At 42.1% G+C, this 12617-nt stretch overlaps 1 protein-coding gene across 1 annotated transcript in view; it reads left to right on the top strand.

The window, feature by feature from the left end:
* Positions 1-12617, top strand: part of LOC124121969 — a 44776-nt gene that overhangs the window by 15232 nt on the left and 16927 nt on the right. Inside the window, exons 7-13 of the mRNA XM_046485107.2 lie at positions 1065-1138; positions 2373-2449; positions 3546-3629; positions 7499-7569; positions 8819-8896; positions 9996-10056; positions 12271-12334. Of these exons, the coding sequence (XP_046341063.2) occupies positions 1065-1138; positions 2373-2449; positions 3546-3629; positions 7499-7569; positions 8819-8896; positions 9996-10056; positions 12271-12334 (509 nt within the window). The remainder of the gene's footprint in view (positions 1-1064; positions 1139-2372; positions 2450-3545; positions 3630-7498; positions 7570-8818; positions 8897-9995; positions 10057-12270; positions 12335-12617) is intronic.

Here is a 12617-nt window from a genome sequence, read left to right as displayed (position 1 = left end):
AGAATATAATAGTCATACACTATTCAGAAAGGTTATGCAAGGATAAATAAGGAATGGTAAGAGAAAGTGGTTACAGATGTCACCCCAGCATGTTCGTTAAATGTATATGACCCATTAATGCATGCATTACTGGCTGAGTGGACAGTTCATAATGCATGGTAACCAATGCCAAAGCATTATTAGTAACCATTCGGAACATTGAGGTCAACGGTCGAAGCTCCAAGACATCATTATACACAGCAGGTCAGAAATGGACACTGTACATATTTGCTGCATATTTCATAACTATGCATACCTGGGTAATGGACCACATGACATGTTTATGATGGCTGCCATTGATGCTATTTTTATCGGATTCGACAGTGTTAGCAGTACTACAGACTATTCTTTCATCTCTATGAACCAAGAAGTATTAGAGGAGATACCAAATAAGCAGCATCACTTGGACATGGATCCATTTGAAGATCAAGGCCTAGCAGCGTCAACAACCGAAATGCATGATTTCACCCCCATCCCTCCCCTCCCCACCCCACCCAAAACAAAAATATAATAAAAGAAAAAAATAATATTAAAAAACAAACAAAACAACCAAGGAAAACAAAAAAACAAACAAACCCAAAACAAACTTATTGTATGTTATTCCGTGATACTGTATGTCAAAATGTCACAATGATACATGCAGGAATGGCATTTGCAATATGGCTTTCGTGGCGGCCATATTAAAATGAGATCTGAATGCTGTGAACATATTTTAGGGACATGATGACTGTGATCATCCATTAAACGTTTTAGCTAAACATCTTGTACAGGGAACTAATACAGTTTTGATGTGTTATGGGTAAAAACATACTTCGTTTCAGAAATAATGGGCAACTGTAGTTTTTATACAGCCTATTATATTGAAACCCATTTCACGACAAATGTCGTTTGTTCTGAATTGAATTGATCATTTTCTTTATGAGAATCTTAACGTGTGCGTGTTGTGCTAAATATGTTACGTTATGCACATATAGGGTCGATTAATTAAAGAGGTTACAAAGCAATTTCGTCTATCTTCCGGAAAGGTTTGAGGCGAGACGAGTGCTGGTTCGTCAAGGTCATCCTGCGTCATCCTTCTACTTCATCCTGTCAGGAACAGGTAGGTGTTCTAAAGTCTGGCTACTACGTCATCCTGTCAGGAACAGGTAGGTGTTCTAAAGTAGGACCCTCCCCGTGCGTCAACTTGACAAGGTCGCCTTGCATCCACCTACTTCATCCTGTTAGGAACAGGTAGGTGTTCTAAAGTCTATCCTCTACTTCATCTTGCCAGGAATAGGTAGGTGTTCTAAAGTGTGGCTACTACATCATCCTGTCAGGAACAGGTAGGTGTTCTCAAGTCCACCTTCTACTTCATCCTGTCAGGAACAGGTAGGTGTTCTAAAGTCTGGCTACTACATCATCCTGTCAGGAACAGGTAGGTGTTCTAAAGTAGGACCCTCCCCGTGCGTCAACTTGACAAGGTCGCCTTGCATCCACCTACTTCATCTTGCCAGGAATAGGTAGATGTTCTAAAGTGTGGCTACTACATCATCCTGTCAGGAACAGGTAGGTGTTCTCAAGTCCACCTTCTACGTCATCCTGTCAGGAACAGGTAGGTGTTCTCAAGTCCACCTCCTACGTCATCCTGTCAGAAACAGGTATGTGCTCCCAAGTCCACCTTCTACGTCATCCTGTCAGGAACAGGTAGGTGTTCTCAAGTCCACCTTCTACGTCATCCGGTCAGGAACAGGTAGGTGCTCCCAAGTCCACCTTCTACGTCATCCTGTCAGGAACAGGTAGGTGTTCTCAAGTCCACCTTCTACGTCACTCTGTCAGGAACAGGTAAGTGCTCCCAAGTCCACTTTCTACGTCATCCTGTCAGGAACAAGTATGTGTTCTCAAGTCCACCTTCTGGTCCTATATACCATCCCCGTGCGACAACTTGACAACGTCATCGCTGGCATCATCTTTGTATTTCACCTGTCACGCCGGGTTCCAACCCTGTCACAAGAAGATTATTTAAAGCTGATCACTAGTGGACCCCCCACTTTGAACGGCATTCCAGTTATATCACCGCGAGTCAGCTTAAAGTGGGAGGAAAGCCCGAAATGATTTAAGTCTCAGACGTTTGCCACTCTGGTGAAACCCACGATCACGGGTATGGTGCTGACAAACCTGGAAACGTAATCAGGGTAAACAAGGATTTGAACCCACGATCATGGGTTCGTGACGTGCCTTGGGGCGCAGCTCTGCACATCGACTTGTATGATAGAGTTTGATTATGTCCCAATATCTGTCTAACCGTAAAACCGTACTAAGTAACACTTTTTACTGGCCGTGTTTATTATATCCAGTGGTTGTCATGGTGATGGATTGTGACCGGAAGTACGCTCGACCCGTGGCCTATTTGTACAAGGGACAGACATTTGGGGTAAGTTCATCATCAATTTTGATTCAGCAGAGGTGTTATATTTGAGACTGTTTATTGTGGTAATAGAGCACTCGGATTAATTTTATCTAATATTTTTTCTTCTCCTTACTCTCAAGGCGATTATAAAATCAGACCCGCTATTCCGATCCGACACCGATCTACGTGACGATCTGACAAACCCTTCATGTGATGTCGTGTCAGGTGAAGTGTGCAATCAGCCAATCACAGACTCCTAACGATGGCTATAAGCAAGCGAAGCATTAAAATATTATAACAGCATAACAGATTGTTGTATCTCAAAAACGAACATAATCGTGGAATTCTAAATGCAAAAAATAAAGACTGTGCTATTATATTTGGATATTGTGTACTCTTTGTCGTTCTGAGACCGCCTCCGTGGTCTTGTGGTAGAGCGTCCGCCCGGAGAGCGGAAGGTCCAGGGTTCGATCCCGGGCCGCGTCATACAAAAAGACGTTAAAAGATTGTACTTGTTGTTACCCTGTCTGGCGCTCGGCATTAAGGGGCTAAAACAAGGAATGGTCGGCTACTGTGTCTGAGTGGGGTATTCATGTTAAACTGCGGCATGGTATCTCAGTGAGCTCGCACTATAAATCGGCATCAGTCCGGACTAGTACAAGCAGCCACACACACACATACACGTGCACACGTGCATAAGTGCAATAATCTTGGACGCGACGTTAAACCCAATTTCACCTCACCTCACCTTTGTCGTTCTGAGCATCATGGCAGCCAAACAAATAGGTGTGTCCTGATTTGTGTTCTGTGTTGATTTTCCTTTGCTAAGATCGAAATTGCCAAATCGAGGTGCTGACCAAAAGAAGCTGATTCGTTTTAAAAAGTTGACATCGTACTTAAAGAGCCGACACATCCTTTACTGAGAGGTCAAAATGCCCCAGGGCGCACCGGACACGACCTCACTTCATCACGTAGAGATAAAGATCTGATATCCCCATAATCATGATCGCAAATACTATTATTATTAGGAATGATATTTTATCCCCCACGTGTATGTTGTGAGAATTATATATCAATACAGTAAAACGAATGCGTGAAGTTTAGTTTCTCCCCACAACAGGAACTTGCGATTATCAACAGGACGTCTCGTCAGTCTACCGTACTCGCCAAGGAGAGTTCCGAGTTCCTCACGATCTCCGTGGAGGTGAGCTGGTAAAACTCTTGTTCATGTTCATCGCGATATGTAAGGTAGGTGAGTTTATAGCTTAGGTATATACTGATCCTCGCTGTTTGCAAGGATGTGAATTTATAAAACACTTGCTTATCATGTCCACCGCAATTTGTAAGGAGGTGGGTTTATGACACACGTGTTTATGATGTTCCTCGCGATTTACAAGGAGGTGAGTGTGTAACACATGTATTAACACATGTATTCACAGTTAATCGCGAATTGCAAGCTTTTTTTAAGGGGGGGGGGGGGGGGGGGGGGGTTTCAGAACACACTAATTCCTAGTTCCTATGTTCCTCGCGATTTGCAAGGAGTTAATACCATCCCTGTGTATAAAATTACTCTAAATCTTCGTCAAGGGGAGTTAATAGCCTTATGTACAATGTGTGATTGTGATGTTTTGATGTCAGAGACATGCTCAGTATCCTTTTACGGGATTATCATTCATGGCCATACTCGTTGGTTTTGTAATAGTGGAGAACGACCTGCATCACTTTGAATTCGGACTTTCCTCCCACATAAAACTGACGTGGTGGATCTGGTAGTAAAGTTCAAAGCTACTCACCGACCCATTAGTTATGAGAACACTGATCTTGATATTGGCTTATCAAGTTTCGAAAGCAATCGTAAAATATACTTTCACAATGCGGTTTGTTGTGAAAGGGAGACAACTGAGGCAGGACTATCTCAACGAAAAACTGATAGTGTGCATGACAAGTCGGGAATGTTCTAAAAAATTGGTATGCGATATAGGCACACCCACACTCATTAGGCCTCAGATTGGTTGATTTGAAATAGCTTTTTAATGTCATTTAAGAGGAGTGAGTGAGTTAAGTTTAACACCTTTATCATCAACGCAGGCATATCACGCTGGACATCAAGAAGGGGATTCACACATTGTTCCCACGATGGGAAATGAACCCGTGTCTTAGGCACGGTGGGCGAACGCTTCAGTCACAAGTCCACTCGCCGCGCTCTGTGATGGAAGTGAGTGAGTGAGTGAGTGAGTGAGTTGGGTTTAACGCCGCTTTAAACATTATTCCAGTTATATCACGGCGTGTCAGCTTGATGTGGGAGGTAAGCCCGAAGTGATGCAGGTCTCAGATGTTTACCACTTTGGTGAAACCCACGAGCACGGGTATGGTGCTGACAAACCTAGAAACATAACCGGGATTCGAACCCACAATCATAGGTTTCTGGCGTGTCCAGGGGACGCAACTCTGCACAGCGAATCGCGGCGCCTCATACGACTGGGCCACCCGTGCCCCCTGTGATGGAAGGGTAGGATAGGTGGGCAGGCAATTAAAGACAGGCAAGCGGTTGATGTTTGGTCTGTATTACCGATATAATTACAAAATTTTACGTTGTTCAGATTCCGGGTACATGAACTGAATTTCTTTGCATAAAATAGTGTAGCAATTGTGGTATACGGCTTAAAATATAATTAAATATACTTTGACTTACTGTTACATTTTACCAATGAAGAGCGCCGTCAAAGCGTGATGATTCATGGACGGTTTCACTAATAAACTCTGTCACTTTTTAATCTTTTAACCACCATTCGATTTTCAGTCGGTTTCCATGGTAACCATATTTTTAGTCTACCATTGGACACGGTGGGTTGGGCGTTATTCAATATGATGATTAACGACTTAGTTGATTTTCCCCCTCAAATTCTATTTAATTTTTAAACATGGTGAGCTACGCAACCAGTTGCTCTAAATTTGTCATTAGCAATATCAATATTTCACAAACCTGTCTGTTGTACTTTCAAGGACTTCGACGAAGCGTCGAAATCTGACGATTGTATCATAATGACTCACCATTGTGGTCCCCAGTGAGTATCCAACAGATAATGATATACAGCTTGATGAATTATGTGTAAGGCCTTTATATATCATTTTTGTGTGTAAATGTTTAACAAGAATCAGCGATAATAGCATAACCATTGCTAGGCATTCTGAACAGTTGACAATTGAAACGAATAACAAGAATATGCATCCTCGGGTATCCAATGCATCACCATTCTGCTGTGATAAAGGCTCTGGACCTATTGTCACCACAGCTTCATCTTGAACCAGATTCACATAACACAACCCTAAAATTAACCGCCCAATCTGGTTTCTATCGTGAAGAGCGACTGAAATTCTGAGCTAAGCTAGATCTATGAGAGATGGAGATAGTGACGACACTGCGGAAACGAAGCTGTGTGGATTCGGGGGTATTTATTAAAATAGAACAGCGGTTTGTGTGTGCCCTTGTGATGTGGAAATAAAGTGCAATGTATATTGAATTAAATAATAATAATAATATCAACAACAACAACAACAATGATAATGATATTATTATTATCATTATTAGATTAAAATATATAAATGCAGCAAAGAGGGTTTGGGTGAACCTGGCACAGTCAGGCTGCTTAGGTTCATCCTCATGGTGAAAACAAGGCATTCCACAGTTTTCATAAACGAGCCAAGGATGTGGGACATAACCTTAATCAATGTTGATTTTGTTGATGGTTCTGTACTGCTGGGTGGTACAGAAATGAGTGTCAACCAAACGAAGTGCCATATCAAATCGGCCCAGACTCAGACTCAGACTCAGACCCAGACCCAGTTTTTCATTGAGAGGCTATCTATTAGACCACTGCATCGAGTTGATGTGCAGTGTGTTGAGAGGATCAGCAACCCTGCAGAGTTGTTCACGTAGATGAAGTCGGCTAGCCTAAAAGGTGAAACAGAAGGCTTTGTTTGCTGCTTAATACCAGTCACTTCCCACTCGAAACCGTCAATGTGTGATTTTGCACCAAAATGTGAATATGAAATGTAGATTATGTAATGAATTTAATGAGACTGTCCAACAAATTGTCAGTGGATGCCCAGCTTTGGCACAAACACAGTATCTTAAGCGACATGATGGAGTGGCTTGATCATTTTTCGCCTTGCTTGTGGTTTTGACACAGAGGTCTATCCATAGTTCGACCCAGAATATGCAGAGGGCGTCATGGAAAGTGATAAATACAAAATTCTTTGAAATAGGCTGTATACAGCCTCGGACATATGCAGGCCAACAAACCTGATCTTGTCCTTTTGGGTAAATCCAATAAGTTATTGATTTTTCCGTCTATTTTTGACACTAATGTGATTGTCAAGATTCAGGAAAAACATGGCAAATATGCGGACGTCGAAATGTCACACTTTCATCCTAAGTACCCCAAGTTGTCCGACTCCCCATTGTTCTCTGTGCCTCAGGTTTGGTACCTCCCAATCTGTTGACTGACATTGGGAGAGTACCCAGGTTTGCTACCAGGAATACAGCCCTTCTCTTTATCTGGGTAATGCAGAAGAAGGCTGCCGTGTTGGGGAGTCTTTACATTCTCCAAAAAGTTCTGGGTGGGTTTGACGAGGCAGCGCTTCCTGTGAGAAGTCCCATTCGCTGTCTGGGCTGCGTGTAGAGGGGGCAAGGACCCTGAGCTGATGATGAGCCTAACCAGCCTGACTGTGCCAAGATCACCCAAACCCTCTTTGCTGCATTAATATATTTTTAAATATAATAAAATTAATAATAATAATAATAATAATAACAACAACAACAACAACAACAACAACAACAACAACAACAACAACAACAATAATAATAAATAATAATGGGTATGGTGCTGACAAACCTAGAAACATAATCGGGGCGAACCGGAGTAGAACTCAGGATCATAGGTGTCTGGCTCGACTAAGGGAGGCACCTCCGTACAGCTGACGCGATGCTGGATAGAAATCTTGTCTCAGTCCAAATGCGCGAGAGTTGGCAGGTATAAGAGTCTCACAGTGCCTCTGTTCCTTCATCCCCAGGACTACCACCGAATCTTCATGGCGGGGGGCGTCAAGTGTCTCACAGACCCAGACCACGAGGACTTCATCAGGTAACCTCTGCTTACAGTACATGCATGTCCCTCAAGTACCAGTATGTAGAGATTGTAGTCTTCAATACGTTGACATCGTTTTATGGAAAATCGTCCTTGTCTACAACGAAGCATCCAAGGGTGTGGTTATATTTACATAATTATTAACATAAGGGTTGAATAATAGTGTGAAATTTTCAATATTTGCACATGTGCATTTTGTGATTCTCAATGCCATCTGGTGAGTTGACGCAATATGACATCACAGTGCTACATTGTTCAGAAAAATACGATATGAGGTCATCCATTGACGTCACCAGTAGATTACAAAGCGCCATCTGAACAATAGGCTGCTTTGGGTGAAGTTAACCGTAGATTGACATTTCAGGAGTTTTTATATTCATGTCCTCGTAGCTGATTGGTTATTCTCAAAATATTTGCGCACGTGCTTTTGAGAGATTGTCGGAGGTCAGTTGTCGTGACATGATGTCACTTTACTCCATTGTTAAGAACAATAAGATGTGACGTCATGAACAACACATTCCTTTGTAGGGTTGACATTTCATTCGTTTTTTCTTCATTTTCTTGAAAAAAATGCCATTTTTGGTAATAAATGGAATAACCTCCTCCAATTCAGCATCCTAGATTATCTCCTTTTCGCTAATGAATGCTGTTAGTTGCCGCCAAATGTTCGGGACTTGCACTATTCAATCACTCGGGACACTCCGTAAGTCCTCACAGGTTGTAAGTTATTCTGTAATCCCCGCACATAATCTTCCTACATTCACAACAGAGATGAATCGAGCACCTTGGGATGTTTCTTTTCATTCTTCTTGTAGAAGTCAGAATGTGAAGGAAATCTTACACGCATTTCGTAAGAAAACAAAATCAAGAACTAATTTTCTTCTTTTATCAATACCATGAGCGCTGTGACATGGTAAGGGTGTAGTTACTACTAACACTGGGGGGCACGGGTGGCCCAGTCGTCTAAGGCGCCGCGATTCGCTGTGCAGAGTTGCGTCCCTTGGGCACGCCAGAAACCTATGATTGTGGGTTCGAATCCCGGTTCGCCCAGATTATGTTTCTAGGTTTGTCAGCACCATACCCGTGCTCGTGGGTTCCACCGAAGTGGTAAACGTCTGAGACCTGCATCACTCCGGGCTTTCCTCCCACATTAAGCTGACACGCCGCGATATAACTGGAATACTGTTAAAAGCGGCGTAAAACCCAACTCACTCACTCACTCACTAACACTGCCTTCTTCCCACAGACATCTGAGGTTCCTGGAGGGCTGGCCGTTAGGGAGACTCCTGGAACACCCTTCCAAGTGCCTCTTCCTCTACTTCAAGTGAGTGAATGTTGTTTTACACCACGGTCAGCACTACTTCAGCTATTTCACGGCGACTTGTACATAATCGAGTCTTGACCAGGAAGTCGTTGACTGAAGCATGTTCAACGCCACCGGGATGTAACAGCATCACCTAATGAAATAAGTCCCCAAGCCCGACCTCTCGATCCTTTTCAGTTGTTTGTTTGTTGCTTAACGCCGCACTCAGCAATATTCCAGCTATATGACGACGGTCTGTAAATAATTGAGTCTGGACCAGACAATCCAGTGACTGACATCAGGAGCCTCGATCCACGCAATTGGGATGTAATGACAACCAGGTCAGCGAGCCTGACCACCCGATCCCGTTAGTCGCCTCTTACAACAAGCGTGGCTGCTGAAACCAGTTCTAATCCTGCTCTTCTCGGACCCCTCTTGAGTCTTACGACATGCATTAAAACTGGATACCTACTTTCTTGGAATACTTACGGAATGCATGGTATATAGAGTGCTAATTAGCTAGCCCAGATACAGCATCATAGAAATACCTCCCGGAAATAAAGAAAACCAATAGATCGTTTTGGTAAACTCTGAGAGAAAATGCAAAAGTATTTTTACGAACTCTCCTAGTGAGAAGGTAGTACAACACAATCCCTGTTGACATATTGTGTTAACCAGTGTCTTGTCTCATTGTCGTTTTTTTATCTTAAAGCTTAAAACGTGGATAGAAATTAATTTAATGAATTTAATAAGCATGTCCACACATGCATATTGATTATTTCCTCAATTTACAAAGTGAAGGTATATATATATATGTTCTGAGCCCCATAGCATTTATTCACCTGGGTGTCGTTGTACAGAGCGATCTTAGCGCTAATATGATCGTAACTCCCACACCGTAACCCAGACTTACGACAGTCGTAGCGCTGAGGTTGTTTTGTACAACGACACCGTGATGGATGAGTTAGCATATACTCCGTAACGTTGTGTTCCTCATAATAAAGAAGTTGACATCCATAAATTCTCTTCCTTATGTGTATCACTTCTAAAATGTATTTCAAACACTTAATTTACAAAGTCCTTTTAATGTGAGACGTTTACATTCCCGTGGCCTCCCTAGACGTGGAGACGTACTGGTCAAGGACAGCAACTACTCCGACTGGCTTATTGTGGTCAAATCAGTGAGTTGAACTCATTCCTTACTTCTACAAAGTAAAGGTAAGATCCTCAAAGAAACATGATTGCTTTATACAGTTCGGTGTCCTTCTCCAGGTGACCGCCTCCGTGGTCTAGTGGTAGAGCGTCCGCCCGGAGAGCGGAGAGCCCGGAAGGTCCGGGGTACGATCCCCGGCCGCGTCATACCAAAAGACGTTAAAATATGGTACTTGTTGTTACCCTGTCTGCCGCTCGGCATTAAGGGGCTAAAACAAGGACTGGTCGGCTCGGAGTCAGTATACTGTGTCTGAGTGGGGTATTCATGTTACACTGCGGCATGGTATCTCAGTGAGCTAGCGCTATAAATCGGCATCAGTCCGGACAAGTACAAGCAGCCACACACACACACACACGTGCATGCCCATCGCTATATAAGTGCAGTAATCTTAGGCTACCCGACCGCCCCTACACCGTGTAAAACATTTTCCCTGTGTAATATACTTTGGGCAGTCATTTATTGATAGATGGATACATCACGGTAAGACGACGCTTAATTTGGTTTGGCAGGAGTACTGCTGTGCGGTGTTAGGCAACAAACACAAACTTTTAAAGGCAAATTGTAGGAGTGGCGGGTGCTACTAGTAGCTCAGGACATGCCTACCCGTTTCGCGAACACCTGGTGCCATCCCTGATTTTCAGTGATCCACTCTTATGGCTTTCACAGCTGTTTTGCCTTTTACGCCCAATGGAATCTGTTTCGTCAGATAATCGAGACTGGTTGCTCTCTGGCGTTGACGTTTTATATTTAAGCACCTGTCTTCGGCAATCACTGAAACTGTTGATTGAAATATGCCTTTATGTTCACGATATTTTGGTTTAAATGGTAGACGGTGAAAATAACTTTCAGACTCATAAATGAAATCTTCCATGTCTGTCTTATTTTGTTATAGAAAAGAGAAACTAGGCTAAGACTAATTGACAGGTTTGAATCCACACAAACTCATCCAAACCCAATTTAGTGTCTGGTGTATCCTTCCAGAAATTAATGACTACTCTAATTAAAAAGAGACCATGGCTTCACTATCTACAACTTCCAGACCTGGAGAGGGCTACTGGGCTGTAATGCAATCATCTTTCTTTAAGGATCATACCTATTGTTGTAAATTTTAGTTCAATTTTTTTCTATTACTCACAGTTAATGCTTAAGTCATAGTTTCTTCAGTGTCTTATGTTCTATGAAACGACGTCTATTTTCTATATACGATCGTATAGGGCATAAATTGTGTATATTTTCTGGATGTTTTATGACTAATGTTTTACTGTAGGGTATAAGTTGTATATGTGTTCTAGGAGGTTCTTTGTCTTATGGTTTAAAGGAGAGTATATTTCTTTTTTATTGAACAGGATTTAGTCCCATGTTCTACCTACCCGTCCATGTCCTATAGTTCACCTTAGGGTCTGTGACTTAAGCGTTATCTTCGTGTCTAGGACTTCGGTGTCACTTTAAAGGGCAAGTTCACACGGAAATGAACCTAATTTTCTTGTACTTTTTCCACAATAAAAGTGTTAACCTAGAAGTGTCATAGACAAAAATATAAAATATATAATATATATCACAATTAATTAACATATGTTGTGCATTAAAACGATTTATATTTTTCACATTTACCAAGTGTTCTATTTCCATAACAAAAACACCATGGCTTATGCCCCTTGCAATATGACGTCATTGGTGCCAATTGATAAACATTATGACGTCATCATGCTTTGTTAGAGCCGCTTCACGTGGTGTAGGTACTGGTGTGTGATTCTAGCGTCTCAGATGCCAGCCAGCATAGTGTTATGCTGAGTCACCACTGCGCCGGAGTGTGTCGTAGGCCATGTTGTTTTACCGAAAACTTGTACTTGATATCTTTTGCGTTCAGAATAGACAGGGACCCAGTTGAATTGGCACCAATTACGTCATAATCTAAGGGGGATAACTCAGGCCTGTTTAGCTCGAAAAACGAAGGCCTCATAACGGCATATCATTTTCACACCATTGTGAGCTTCCTACTTTCACTGTGAAAAAAATGAGTGTATATTTTCAAACACAGATACTAACTAATTCTAAAATTGCGTTTTGTTTAGAAAAAGAAAGATAGTAATTTTTGCGTGTACACTTCCCCTTTAAGATCTATGTCTTATGTTGTACTTGGGGTATATGACTCATGTGCCACCTTAGTCTTGTTTTATTCCAGGGGTCTTTATCGGTGTTAAAGAAACTCAGACGGGTAGAGGCATACGAATGGAGACGAAAACACGGTACGTGGCTTCAAATGAGAGTAAGTGGGTTATTAAATAAATTATTGCAGCGAGTATTAAATACCTGTCAACGAAGGGCAGTACAACAGAAAAGTAAATATCACAACTGTAGTATAACACAAATCAAACTTTAAAACACATCATCATTCAATAGCTTAACTGTCATCGGTTCTTTCAAACATTAGATATAGCCACATGCAACCAAAGCTAGACCACCTATCTTGTAAATAAATAAAATAAACGTACAACTTTATGGATAACAACTTCTGGTTTATTGCATATA

This window comes from Haliotis rufescens, unplaced genomic scaffold (assembly GCF_023055435.1).
Source record: "Haliotis rufescens isolate VD_foot unplaced genomic scaffold, xgHalRufe1.0.p SCAF_16, whole genome shotgun sequence".
Classification (NCBI taxonomy): domain Eukaryota; kingdom Metazoa; phylum Mollusca; class Gastropoda; order Lepetellida; family Haliotidae; genus Haliotis; species Haliotis rufescens.
Note: the sequence above shows the minus strand (reverse complement) of the source record. Positions and strands in the feature narration are given on the sequence as shown.